This window comes from Adiantum capillus-veneris, chromosome 6 (genome assembly GCF_014529385.1).
Source record: "Adiantum capillus-veneris isolate H3 chromosome 6, ASM1452938v2, whole genome shotgun sequence".
NCBI lineage: Eukaryota > Viridiplantae > Streptophyta > Polypodiopsida > Polypodiales > Pteridaceae > Adiantum > Adiantum capillus-veneris.
The window spans coordinates 125,199,015-125,214,294 of NC_140936.1; the positions used below are offsets into that span (position 1 = coordinate 125,199,015).

Below are 15,280 nucleotides of genomic sequence, written 5' to 3' on the forward strand. Positions count from 1 at the left end.
GAAAGGAAACATCATTAATCACATAAGAAATTTTGAAAGGACCATAAGAATGAGGAGCAAGTCTTACAAAAATATTAGTATCAACACTTCTGATCCTTCATTTTTCAATGCGAAGCATCACATAATCACCTTCTTTCAATTGGTGTGCCTTGCGGTTCTTCTTAGCATGCTTAGTGTAAAGTTCTTGTGAGTGTTTAATGGTAAAATTCACACTTGCATAAATATTATGAAAATTAGCAGTAAAATCATCAGTGTGGCAGGCACAATATTGGAAAGACGTGAAGTAGGAGTAGGTAGAGAATGACCAAACACAATTTCAAATGGAGATTTACCTATGGTAGTGTAAGTGGTGTTGTTATATGAAAACTGTAGAATATGCAGGTATCATCTTATTCCTTGGGTTAAAAGAAACATAAGATTTTAACAAGTCAATGATAGTTCAATTAGTGACTTCAACTTGACCATTAGACTCAAGATGGAATGCAGAAGTAAAATCAAGTATGGTTCCAAGATTTTCAAAAACAGTAGTCCAAAGAGCACTACAAAATTTGGAATCTCGATCAGAGATTATAACTTTACACAAACCAGGATGTGGAAAGATAGCTTTAATAAATAGAAGTGCAGCTTGATGTGCTGTGAGTATTTTCTTACAAGGAATGAAGTATGTTTGTTTATAAAAACGGTCAATGAGTGAAAATCTAATAAAAAAATCCAATGAAATATATTCCCACGTTTTTACAGGAATAGGGAGAGGGTGTAAAAGTTACAATTTCTTACCTACATGGCTGCTTTGACCTTTTGACAAATCAAACAAGTTGAAACATACTGTTTAACATCAGTTTTCATAGTAGGCCAATAGAAATCACAATGTACGTTTTGAAAAGTAGTAGCAAATCCTCTATGTCTAGCATAGGATGGTTTGTGCAACTCTTTAATGATCAATGTGGAAAAAGGTTTAGTTACACACAATTTTTGTTTGAAATAAAGAAAGTTTTTTTGAATAGTGTATTTCAAAAATGTGTGGAGAGAGTTCTCAATTTTATTCAACCATGTGGTTTTCAAACCATCATCTTGTGCATAAGTGTTAGGCATTGAATCAAATGAAGTACTCGTGTAATAGTTGATAGAATATTAAGAGAGGGTCTTTGGCTCAAAGCATCAACTGCAACATTCTCTTTACCAAGTTGGTATTGAGTGTTGGGTTGAAAACTTTGGATGAAGGCATCCCACTTAATATATCTATCATCTATTAAGGGTTGAGAGAGCATATACTTGATACTTTGTTGATTTGTTTTAATGATTAAATCGACACCCACTAAATAGTGTTTTCAAATTTTCAAAGCATGTACAACAATAGTCAACTCTTTGTCATATGTACTAATTTTTTCTTCAGATGGTTTGAACTTACGACTTTCAAATGCAAGTGGATGGTTATCTTGCATAAGTAGTACACTGATACCTTTTCCACAAGCATCAGTGACTACGGCATAGAATGGTCCATCAAAATCAGGTAACTACAGCATTGGTGCATTTATCAAAGCATTATTGAGTGCATTGCAGGAAATGTCTTGCAAATCAAACCATACATAAGGAGATTTTTTATTTAACACGAGAGTAAGGTAATGAGATTTGTAAGCAAATTTATATACAAACTTCCTGTAATAACTGCATAGACCAATAAAAGAACAAAGTTCATGCAATTTTTTGGGTCTAGGCCATGATTGAATAGATTCAATTTTCTTAGGGTCTACATGAAGGTGGAATTCCAGGTGGTAGATCATGCATGAAACAATTCTTCAATTGTGAGAGAAAATCATCATATGAAGAGTTATATGAGGTTTTGGGGTGTGAGAGAGAAGTGGAAATTTTTTATGTGCTAGTGTTGCTTGGATGGAGAAATTTTAATTATTATGGTACATGTTTTATAATTAATCAACAGATCAAATTCATGACAAAATGGAATTCCCAAAGTCATATCAAGACCATGCAATGGTGCTACCAAAAATGTACATGCTTGTGTAAATTCACCAATGCAAACTTTAACAATGACTTGGGTTTTGCAATTAAAACGTTGATTATTAAAAACAGTTTTGACTTTGTCAGGTGAATAAGTTTCCGAGAGAGAGAGAGTTTTGTGCCAATCGTGCAGAAATAAAATCATGTCTATTGCCATCATCTAAAAGAATGGTGGAAATTTCACCCTTGATTGTGCCTTGTACTTTAAACAAAGTATGAAGAGATATAGGAGTACCTAAAGATGGGTTGTCATCGTGATCATCCTCAAGATCGTATCCTTTACCATAATTAGCTTCCACTTCATTGTCGTTGGGATTAGCATCTTCAATGAGACTAATAGTAGCATCGTTGGGGCGGTTGTTTTTGAAGGGTTTTTGGCTTGGATTTTGGGGTGACTCCATTAGATTGGCCATTTCTCTTAGCAGGCCCTTTTGAGCACTTATCTGCATAGTGACCATACTGAAAAAATTTGAAACACTTCACCTTTTTATTACCATTAGAGTTTTGAGTAGGATGTTGGTTGGAAGAATGTTGGCTGCCTCGCTGCTTTGTGTTGTTGTTGTTGCCATAAGGTTGAGAAGTCGTGGCATAATTATCAAATCTACGTCTCTTGAAAAAGGTACGACTTTGATGTTTGTTCCTGTCAAAGTTAGGAGAGAAAGAAGCTCTCTTGTTACGGTGGTAAGTGTTAACAGTTTGTTCAATGTGAGAGGGTTGTCCACCTTTCTTCTTCTCCGCATTAAGGGACAAATTAATAGCCTTTGATAGTGAATCTAGTTCAAACATATCTACCTCTACACCAATTTGCAGTGCTAAGCCAGATATATATTTACGCTTTGATTTCCTGCGATTGACATGTTCAATAGCTTGTAAATAATTGAATTAAATAGTTTCAAAAACGATCAATGTAGCCCTATACATCTTCATTTTGACCGTGTTGAATTAAATCCCACTAGCATTGTGCTTTCGCTTTATATTGTGTGGGAAAAAAATTGAGGTAAAAAAAGCATATGAATGCATGTCAGGTACGTGGTCTTTTACCATGCTGTTTGGTGGCGTTCCACCACAATGCAGCGCTACTGGTGAGATGATTTGATGCACACTTTACCATTTCATGTTCGGGAAAGTCTTCATCATGAAAATAGGAATCTAATTGCCTAACCCATGCTAGAAAAGTGCTAGCATCTTTAGTGCCATCAAAATCCTTGAAAGTGAAGGCTTTTTTGCTAATTTTGTTTTGCTTGGATGCTGGTGCAAATTCAATGCGTGAAGAATGTAATAATTTATCTTCAAGCTCTTGCCTTCTCATATGTTCATACATGAGAGCTTGTTGCAGATTGGCAAGCTTCTCAGTAATTGTGGGTGCCTATGGAAGGTGTGTCATGATTGCGTGCTTTTTTATTTTCTTTTTTTTCTCATTTATAATTTTTTTTGTTTTTTTAAAATTAAGGCTATCAGTGTATATGTATAAAGTGATATGCAGAGTAACATTTAAGAATTAAAAAATAAAGTAATAAGCAAAAATAAATGGGTACTTAGCTCGTAGATTTTTTGATGCCGTTCAGTCCAAGCTAAGGAGTACGATGGCAAGTTGGAAAGCGATGATCGGTTGATAATTCAAATGCTAGTTGACTAGATTTTTATTTTTTTAGTTTTTAGTTTTAGCATCCGATCTCCCTTATGTTGATCAACCGATTGGATAATGGTCAAAATTTTGTGTAGCTTGAGGATTCTTGGATAAAGCAAGATTAAGAGAGCTTTAATTGTAGTGATATGTATATATATATATATATATATATATATATATATATATATATATATATATATATATATATATAGCCAAATAATAGCCTTGGGTGTGAATCTATTCGGAGGTCACGAGTGATAGGAGGCCGAATTGTCTCTTGGAACAACAATTGGTGCTAGGTGGCCAAAGGGGCTCGGGATTAGCTAGCTGCCCTGCTTGTGACGTCAACCGTCCAAAACCGTGAGTAGGGTGAATACCCTCTTAAGAGGGGATGTTTTTGGCGAATCCATGGGTGGCTGGCCAACTTGAAGGTTAAAATAAAGCACAACTTTTTGAACTAAATGTGTGAAGTAAAATTGGCATGCAGTGAGCAATTAGCGAGCACGACAGTGGCGAGCAGGTGCCGTTTTAGGCCGCGAGGAGGAAAGGTAAAGTGACCGGCGGTCCTCGGCACCCCTATTGAGGGTGATTGTGACATTTTTGGTGAAGGTCGACGTAGACCCTTTCTCCTCAGTAGATCCTAGTTCCCACGGACAGAGAGCCTTCTCCTTGGCTTTGTTTGCTTCTTGTCTGCTGCCTTCTAGGATTCCAAGTTATTTTGCCTTCAAACCGATACTCAATTTCATAAGATCCTCCGGATCTCCTTCTTCATGTCGTTATGTTCTCCTTTTGAGTGCTTGAGTGGTTAGATGAATTCACATAGATATGATAATACGCTACCATGGGTTCGGGATCTGTCTTTTCTTCCCTTATATTTATCGATGTTGAATATGCCCCTTCTAAACCTTCTTCAAGACTCTTCGATTTTGAATTGATTCACCAAATTTTCTCAAAGTTCCTCAAAATCACTTCGTTCTCGATTGCTCGCCCGCATGTCTTCATAAATCTGCCAACTTTAGCAATTTATCTCGAAATAAGCTTTGCACATACCCGATTAGGTTGCCAGTTAGCAAAATTTGTGGAATAAATTTGCCGATTAATCAACCAATTTAATGATTCTCTCAAAATTGAAAATTTTGTGCCAATAACTCGAACCAAAGCTCTGATGCCACAGTTGGAAGGGGATATGGGGAGAACGGTTGCTTGCTTCCAATTCCCAATTTTGCTTGCACCTTTGCTTGTCAGCCTTTCACTATCCCTTCCAATTACCAAGTACTCACAAACACCTATACTATGTTAGCACAAACACACACACAAGATAGAGAGAGAGAGAGAGAGAGAGAGAGAGAGAGAGAGAGAGAGAGAGAGAGAGAGAGAGAGAGAATTGACAAGGGAAGAGTGCAGTAAGAGGTGTGTAAGAGATGGAGACATAATCATGGAGTACACAGAGAAACACAGCATAGCATAAGAGAGACGAAAGGGGAAAATTAAGAGAATTTACACAAGAAAGGCCTAAGGATTGCAGCCCCAAAATCCACGGAACCTCTTGTGGATTTTGATATTTGATATTTGATATTATTTTTTATGCTAAAAATTGGAGGGCCCTCTTTTACACTTTAGTCCCACTTTAGTTATGAGTGGAGCACACTACTTATTGCATGACCCTCTTAGGGTAAGTTCTCACTGTCCTATTTACAAAGCAGCCATAGTGGCTTATTGTTAAGAGATGTAAAATACTATTTTAGAACAAAATGACTGAGATAATTATTATTTGTCGGTGCCTCCTCGTCAGATCCCAGAATTCAAATCTAAAAACCATCTTTTAATTGTTGTTAGTAGAATTTAAATAGACAACACATGATTAACCATTAAGCCAGCTATCCCAATTGCAGTTAACCACATGCAAGAGGAGGGTGGCCAATCTCGTAACACAAGTAGCCACACGTGTGGTTTAGAGACCGTTGATTTCAAAGATTAGTGGAGAGGATCTAACATTGCTCGGTTGATGTTGAGCTTGCTAGTAGCTCAAAAATGGTTAAGCCAAAGGCAAGTCCCAAAAGGATTCGTTATTAGGTCTATAGTTCCCAATGGTGTACCTTGACTTAAGTCCTTTCTAATGAAGATAATAGATCCCTTTCCTACTTACCCTCTTGCAATCAACAGGTCGAACCTTTCATGGACAACTTATAAGGTTCTCTTGCATGTTTTGTCTGGGGGAAGCTTCTTGCGAATTTGGATCAAGTCACTGTTGTATTCTTGACGATTTGTTTTCTAGAAATTGGTTGCAAGTCAAGCTTCTAAATGAACTTTCTTTTTTCTCTTCCAAAATTGTCTGAATATTTTGTTTAGTTGAAGCCTTATGTATGCACATCATGTTTTTGATCTCTTGACATGTTTCACTTATCGTGTTTCTTGTGCATCATGCTAATTTTTCTACAAGTTTTTCTAATTACTCTTATCATTTATCTGATGCAAAGAAAATTTCTCTGCAAGAATCTTTATACGACTTGCGCTTGTGTTGTCTTCCTTTTAATATCTACCATCATCATGGTGCGTGAGTCTGATCTTTGCAAACTTTTCTAGATAAACCTTTTTTTTTATGAGAACCAATGGTTTATCATGCTCTCCACGTTTTTTACGAGGGGGTTTTACATGCTAGAAGACATGAGAGTGCTTTCCGAAAACCTTTTAAGTCTACGTGTCATTGTTCACGGGGATACAAGCAAGAAGACTTGGAGTATAGCATTTAGGAACCATCAAATTAGGTTTTAAGATATAAGAGCAGTTTTTCTCAATAGCGTGTATGTTTTATTGATAATTCTAGAGCCTGAGAGTTACATAAAGTTTGTTGAGTAAATTGTATGATTGTAACTATTAGTGTTTAGTACCTAAAAATTTGTAGGGTAAAAGCATGTTAACATGGCATGCCTTTTTTGATAGATAGTATATTCAAGTTAGCACATCTCAAAGAAACTTGGGCGTACGGTAAAATTTTCACAAATAGTATCAAAATTTGTCAAAGTTTGTATATTTGGATTCCTTGTTTCAGGAGCTTTCTATTGATATATCACATATCATAGATCTTCAAGATCTAGCTCGTGTTATTATACTAGTTAGCATATGTCAAAATTATGCTAACTAGCACTATCTGAGAAGCAAAATGCATGTCACGTTAACAAGCTTTCACCCTGTAGACATGTCATCTTTGGCAAGCATGAATTCCTCTAGAGCTTCATCTAGTATCTATATAGGCTCTCCATCGTCTGCTCCTTCTCATTGTTTTAATCTGCATATGAAAGTCAAGCCTCAGATGTCCTCCTCACATGAAACACAAAACCCACTTAAAACATCATCCACAATGAGCAACAAGATTTGAATCTTTCTTAATCATCAAGGAACCGTGTAAAGTCTCTGTATCTTGATCCAAAGAAAACTATAAAATCCTCATACACTAATCAAAACAAGTATCCATCACCTATAACATGCATCGAAATCATCGGTTTGGTAAAACACTCTCCATCCTTTTTACTCTCCATCAGATACCGTTTGACTGCATTAAACAAAAGATCTAGAATGCATCTCAAACAGAGCATTAATCTTTCTTGTAAGAACATTATAAAAATAGGTTGGGTCAACAAGAGCATTACTTTGTTGCGCATCTTCTTGCACCCTTTCTAAACTAATAGCAATAAGCTTTGAATACTCTGCATACATGAGTTCTTCAATTTTACTTACTATCACTTCAAGTCAAGATCACAAAAAATATCTCCATTAAGTGAATAATCATGCCTTTCATAAAGAAAATACTCAACATTCATATCTGCAAATAGTTCTTCTAGAGCAAAAATGGACTCTGAATCAACATCAAAATCATCAGATTTAATATTACCCTCATCCATAAGTAGTTGTATAAGGTTGAAATTATACACTTGCATGCTTCTCTGTAGATACAACTGCAATGTTTAACAACAACGCTAAACTGCCTTCCTTCTAATCCTCTATTGTAAACCGTCCCTCTGTGGAGCTTCATTAGACATATTCTTTGGTACAACTAAGCCATCTAGATCCTCACACGACCGTGTATATCATCAATTTTCTCCATCAGCATAATTGGATATGTAGAGTTTGAAATCCCAAGCTTTTCATTAACTGCCTTTACCACTTCTTCATCATTTGTATTTTGCAATAACCTATTGTTTTCAAGGAGAACTCATCTACAACAATCTTAGCTGGAATTTATTTGTAAACATCTACATAAGTAGGCACATTGATACAATCCAACTCATCGTCTTCCATTCTAGGATCCCAACGCTCTTGGGTAATAGCTAGCTCCAACTATGAATACATTTCCACTAAATCTCTTGAACTCACTCAACAAAGTTTGTAATTACAAATCTATCAAACTTTAGAATGTAATTTACCTTGGATACTCCATGTAGCTCCAATTCAGCCTCATAGCACTCTAGATAGGCTTCTGGATTGTAGTCATCAAAACGTATGTGCTTGTCAAAAAGTGAGCACGCAGCATTCTACAAAGTTAAATGTTGTGTCATCTCGTGATTCTAGTTTTCTGGCTCAACATACTCCAATACTTTATAAAACTTTGTTGTATTATTTTGCTCTTCAATATTGCTTATTTTATCCATTGTAGATTGCTTCACCTCATAATTCTTTCTTCCCAAACTTGTGCGATACTGAGTAATCTCCTACTATTGCATGAAGGTAACAAACTGCTACATCATCTACTGCATTATCTCTACTTACAGTGTTGACATACTTCTCTGCCAAAATTTTCTCGCTTTTAGGCTCGTTTGCTATCTCTCCCCCTAGCCTCCGTCCGCCAATGCTGCTATTTTTTAACTGCATGTAGCTCTCTATTTATTATTTATCTGCACGTCATTCCCTTTTTTAAACCTAATAGCTTGATTGTATTTTCAACCTCACAACTTGAGTGGCCTTTCACATGGGTCGCCCTTAAATGGCCTTCATATTTTAAGATTAGGCAATTACATTGGAAGAAGAACTTTCCTTCACATCTGGTAGCGCATAACTTCGGGCTTTGAAAAGTATCCCAAGCCTCTTTTCCATAGCTTTATTACAAAATATATCTCAAACAATACATTCATGGTGATGATATTCTGAAGCCGCAATCAATGTGTCCATGATCATGACATTCCAAAGATAATGCTCATCAAGAACCTTTTGTGCTTTTGTAAAATCACTACCAAGCACATCAAAGAGCATACATATTTTCCAGATTATCAATGAGCAACTTATTTCTATAGGTGAAGTTATTTTTGACAGTTCCCTAATTCTTCTTGACACTTTGCTAGATTCTTATCAGACTTTCATTAGTACTTGGAGACTCATGACCCAAGAAAATCGTGAAATTGTCACGTGTGATGCATTATGCACATTGTTGTTGCAAGAGTCACTTTCCAAAAAAAACTAGACTACACAACGTGCAGTTGAACATGCCGTTATTACTGCTCAAAGAAAAGGCGGTAATAGCAAAGAAGATGTGTTGCCATTATTGTAAAGATTATGATCACTTAATCAAGCAGTGTCCTAATTGAAGAAGGCCAAATAAGTTCAAGGGAGTTGGAAATATTATGCTTACTGCTGCAAATGGTAGTTCTTTCACACTTATGAACGCATTGTATGTACTTGGCATCGAGAAGAATTTTTTGTATGTATCTGCACTTGCTAGAATTGTTCTTGAAGTCGAATTTTTGGATGACAGACGTACAATACATGATCTCAGTTTTGGTGATGAAATTGTTGCATCTCACATTTTATGTCGTGGGCTATATAAGCTCAATTTATCTGACAAATGTGGGTAGAATTTTGCAAATGCAGTTGTGGATTCTAAGGCTATTTCAGATGCAAAACTTTGTCATACACATTTTGGGCATCTCAATTTTTCCAGCTTGGTACGTTTGCAAAAATTTGATATGGCTTCTTCTTTGATGCGTCTTGAAGCAACTATCACACATGTTTGTGAAGGCTGTATTTTGGGTAAGATGCAGCGTGTAAAGTTTCTAAAGGATTGTTCAATTAGGGCCACATGCAAGTTGCAGTTTTTGCATAGTTGTTTGTGGACTCTAGGCATGCATGGGTATATCCTCTTAAAGCAAAGTCCGAAGTCTTTATGTGCTTCAAGAGATTTCTAGATATGGCTCAAAATGTCTCAAAATGTATTGTGGACACCCTCCGTTTTGATCAAGGGGGAAGTATATGTCTCATGAATTTTATGCATTTTTGGCTTGTTGTGGGAGAAAAAACCAATGTACAATGCCTTGCACGCTCTTATAAAATGGTGTTACTCAGAGGAAAACTAGGTCACGTACAGAAATGACACGATGTATGGTAAGAGCCAAGCTTTTCCGCATTTCTTTTGGCTTGAGTCCATCATGTGTGCCACTTATGTACTAAAAAGGTGTCCTACAAAATCTTTGTAGTCTATGATTCCATATGAAGCATGGCATGATAGAATGCCTTCTATTGAGCACATGTGTGTTTTTGGCTGTTTGGCATATTCTTTGGTGCCACAAACGCAATGCAAGAAATTGGATGATAAGGTTGCCAAATGTATTTTTGTTTGGTTATAGTACTGAAAGAAAAGGTTATAGGTTGTATCATCCACAAAAGAAACATATCTTGGTCTCACGGGATATTTTGTTTGTGGAAGATTCTGTTCAGTCCTTGTTGTCATGTACTAGAGACAATAATCTAAGCTCACATGAGATTTATGAAACTTTGTGGCCTCTTTTTAGTGGAGGAAGTTTGAATGTAATTTCCAATGAGGTAAATGTGCAGTCTATGGGGATTTTTAAGAATGTTACAAATCAGCCTATTACTGATGCAGATGTACATGATGTACTTGATGAGGAAAGGTCTGAGAATGAGCAGGCTAGAGGTATGCCTAAATGGCTGGTGCATACTTTGCATGGCAGTAAATTGGATGCACCTTTGTCTAGTCGTACTCGTTCAAGTTCTCACCATGTATCTTATGGATCAAATTGTTATGCTTTGGTTGTGTCTAGCTTACATGATATTGAGGAACCTCTGTCTTTTAATGAAGCACCAAATTCAAAAAATTGGATGGTTGCCATGCAATTAGAATATGATGCACTTGTAGAAAATGACACATGGACTTTATGTGATTTTCCTCCCGGAAAAAAGGCCATTGGTACGAAGTGGGTTTACAAGTTAAAATGCAAGCCGGATGGTAATCCTTGTAAGGCTCGACTTGTTGCAAAAGGTTATGCACAACAGAAAGGCATAGATTATGAAGAGACTTTTTCTCCCATGTGTCATTGGTAGCTCATTTTGGTTGGGATGTACAGCAATCAGACATTGTTACTTCTTTCTTGCATGGTGACATATTTGAGGAAGTTTATGTAATGCAACCTCATGGTTTTGTTGAGAAAGGACAAGCGGATAAAGTGTATAGATGTAAGAAATCTTTGCATGGGTTGAAGGAATCTCCTCATGCTTGGTATGAGAAGGTTGTCACTCATTTGGTCAAATGATGCTTTCATAATAGTCCAACAGAAAGCACATTGTATGTAAAGTGTGAGGGTGATGTACTTCTCATTGTGATTCACTATGTGGATGATTTGCTTATCATTGGACCAAATGAGAGACATATTTCTGAATTTAAGGCTGATTTGAATGCTACTTTAATGATGAAAGATTTAGGATTGTTGCATCATCACTTGGGTATACAATTTAAGCAATGTGATGGTGGTATTTCCTTATGTCTGAAAAGTTACGTAGAGACATTTCTATGTAAGTTTGGACTTGAGAATTTCAAACCTATTTCCACTCCCACAGAAACATATTTGAAATTGAGTCTTCACCAAACTTCTATTGGCTACCTCATTTGTGTATACAACATGAGGCCAGACATTCAATTTGCAATCTCACAGGTAAGTAGATTTATGCATAGCCTAGGGTCTAAGCATTGCCAGGCTGTCAAGAGGATTTTCTGCTACTTGAGTGGATTTTTATATCTTGGCTTGTTTTATCCCAAGGGGGGATCATTTCTGCCAGACTTACATGCTTTTTCAAAATCTAATTGGGTTGGTTGTTTTGACACGCAAGTGTCCACAAGTGGTTTTTGTTTCATGCTTGGTAGTTCATGTATATCATGGTTGAGCAAGAAGAAACCTACTATGGCCACTTCTAGTTGTGAGGCTAAGCATAGGGCAATCTTCACAGCTACAGATGATTTGGGTGTTCGATAGGACACTGCCAACACTATCTACCGCAATAGTCATAGCGCATTGGCAATTGCAAGGAACCTAGTTTTTCATACTCGAACAAAGCACATTGAGGTGCATTACTACTATGTCAGGGAGAGGCTCTCATTAAAAGAGATGAGCTTGGCTTATGTGACAACACAAGACAACCTTGCAGATATTTTCACAAAGGCATTGTCTCGTGAGAAGTTTGAAGTTTTCCGCAAAGCTTCAGGCTTACTCCCTTTGTGGATTGATCATGTCATTAGGGAATGGCACTTACCTTTACTCTATGTGCTAGATCTTGTTCACCACATCACTCCTAAGGGGAGATTTGTTACCATATATATGTGGTAGTGATGTGGTGAACACACTTAGGACCGCCGGGACATTTTTTCCCTCACTAGGAGGTTTTTTCCCCCATGCATTGTATATACTCCCATCATTATAGGGCTATCTATCTTTCCAATTCACACTAAGTAATACACTTTCTATTTTGTTCCTTGAGCTTCCTGTGTCTTCTCCAAGATGTGTGTGTTTTCCTGTAGCCGTAATTTTGACACTTTATTTTTCTCTCTCATCTCCCCCTTTTTGTATTCCCAAAATGAAATTGTGCTATATCTAGCTGTAATTGTGAATCTTATTGCAAAGTGTTTGTAAAACTTGTGTGTGTGTGTGTGTGTGTGTGTGTGTGTGTGTGAGAGAGAGAGAGAGAGAGAGGGAGAGAGAAAGGTGTGAGCATCAAGTAACATAGCATTGTATTCTATCGTGCAGAGTTATCAAAATGAGCAAAAGTTACAAGGCTTAAGTCAAAAATCATCGGGTCGGTATCAAACACACCAACCATATCATCTACTTCATCCATATCTGAGCATTCAGTGAAGCTATCTCCCATTCCATGTCATTGTCATAACCAACTTCTGCAACAATAGCTCCATGGTTCTTGAAGACACCATATTGCTTTTATGCTACTCTTGTTGCAATTTTTACTAGCTTATGGATAAGTCTCATGTTGCAAAAAACATACACCAAATTCGCAGTCTATTTAAAATAAATCTAGTTTTGTTTTTTGGTATCCATAGAATTGAGTGCCGGCTTGTTTCTCTTGCAGCTTCCACTTGATTTGCCAACTAATAAAACCCTTACTGCAATGTGTTATAGCTCCACCTTCTCTCCACTGTACTCCTTACATCATAGAGGCACACTTGTTTTTGTAAGGGAATCTATATGCCATGAAAGTTCAAACATACCAGTTCTGTTAGCATAATCAACCCACTGATGAGAAGCTACTTTTCCATCCTCTTGTCCCAAGAGTTGAGCACACACTGTTTTGAAGCCGGTCATGAATTATTTGTTGACCAACTATTGATGCATTTGGAATTTAGGATCCAATACGAATGTTGCACCATGCAACAATGTATACAACTGCACCTATCACTTGTCGGCAGTTGTTGTGATTATGGCAGTTTTATCCTTTGTACCAAATCCAGCATTCTCTCTTAGCTTCTTGCGAAAGGCCTCTAGCATATACCAATAGATTCAACCAAAGATGAAAGAGTCTGTGTCAATAGTTTGCAAAAGATCTACAAATGGTTTTACTAGAGTGACAATCCTCTCTATATTATGCCAAAAAACTAGCAAGTTGACCAATTGTGCACATCTTGTAGCTATATTCTGATAGCTAGGATACTTGTTGAGCCATGCATCCCATACTTATCTTCTACAAAAATGTATGCTTCACTTCTTGCAATGTGTCAAGAACATAATAGCAAACCTTGACGCACAAAATATCTGTAAAGTTTTATTGGGTGATTTTGTTTAAAAAAGAGCATATGAAAATTGATCTCTCTGATAAATTTCACCACATGTTTTGCACATTAGGAAAATTTTGAACTCATTTTTGGGCCTTTTAAGAGTGCCACATCATCAAAGTTTGTACAAAAGAAAGCAACTCAGTAGACCCCTCTAAATATTGCTAAGAACCCCATGATATGACCTATAATTGGAAAGTTCTTGAAAAATGGATTCTAAAGAGCAAAGCTCTAAAAATTTTGGATGACTTCTATGAAAGTTATGCCATTTTTTTTCAATCAGCCAGGTTTTGTTACTGTTAAGGTAATCTAAAATCACCTTTTTCTAGATCTACATGAAGGCAATGTCCGATACATGCATGCTATATATCAATAGATAGCATTTGAAGAGTAGATTCTAAATATCCAACCTCCGACAAGTTTGGATCATATTTGCAAAAAATTTACCGATCCCCACTTTTTGAAAGCTATGCCACATCAACAATTCTTACAAGGCCCATTTTTTAGTCCAAACTATTCCTAATGCCCAATAGATTTTGTTTTATGCAAGACATTTTACCAATGTCCTTTAAAAACAAAGTAAAATTATGCATAGCACATGGTACTCAAGTAATAGTTGGGTACTTAACTTGCATAGCCCTTCCTGCAGCATTGCAGTTGGATGCATTATCTGTGACAATTGCAAGCACATGCTTTGGTCCACCTACCCTTGCTATTGCATGATCGTATACCCTTGCTACATAGCCACTCGTTTTCTCTTTAAATGAGGTGTGCATAGCTTCTACAAACATGGACCCTCTAGGGTTGATAAGCATCACATTGATTAGCGGCTTCTTCAGACAGTTAGTCCATCCATCCAATGCTATGGTGCACCATATGTAGAAACAAAGTCTACCATCATGCATTTGAGGATGCCTTTGGTACTTTCTTTCACAAAACCTTTTTTGGTCGTGCTCATCAAAGCATCTTGAAATATGGAATTATGCATAGCTTGAATGGTATACCGCATGCCACAAAATCTTGCATCCATTTCAAGTGTAACTCAAAGAACCGCTGCTTGTCTAATGCTTCATACAACCTCTATCCATTAATTAATTCTTTGCAATATTTAGTTGTGCTAAGGCCCACTTCCGACATTAAAGCATGCCCATCAAGAGGAGTCGACTGAGGAGTAGGATCATTTACTTGCATGATTACATGCTCCATCTCCTCATTTCCAATCATAACATGTGGCATACATATCAATCATGAAATTTTTCCCAAATAGCCTGCTCCCAAGACAATAGTAGATGCAAGTATTCCACTTGAGCGATGATATTGTCCAAAAGGTGACATGCAATCTGAATTGTACTATGTGGACACAAGAGTGTCACGATAGTGATCCATGTATAGGGTGAAGGGGAGACTCTAAATGCACAAGGAGTACATTTTTATGGTGAGAAAAGTGATAAAACCATTGTTGGATGCTACAAGTCTAGAGGAGGAGCTAAACATGTTCACTTCTTTGATGATGAAGATGAAGTTGAGACAACTCACAAGAGTTTTTAGGGTCATTGGGCAAGAGCAACTACTGAGACTAT

General features: G+C 36.9%; 1 protein-coding gene across 1 annotated transcript in view; it reads left to right on the forward strand.

The window, feature by feature from the left end:
- Positions 1 to 2,544: 2,544 nt before the first annotated feature.
- LOC147456224 (uncharacterized) overlaps positions 2,545 to 15,280 on the forward strand; it is a 49,846-nt gene continuing 37,110 nt past the window's right edge. Inside the window, exons 1-2 of the mRNA XM_086513829.1 lie at positions 2,545 to 2,635; positions 10,335 to 10,874. Coding sequence (XP_086369955.1) covers positions 2,545 to 2,635; positions 10,335 to 10,874 — 631 coding nt within the window. The remainder of the gene's footprint in view (positions 2,636 to 10,334; positions 10,875 to 15,280) is intronic.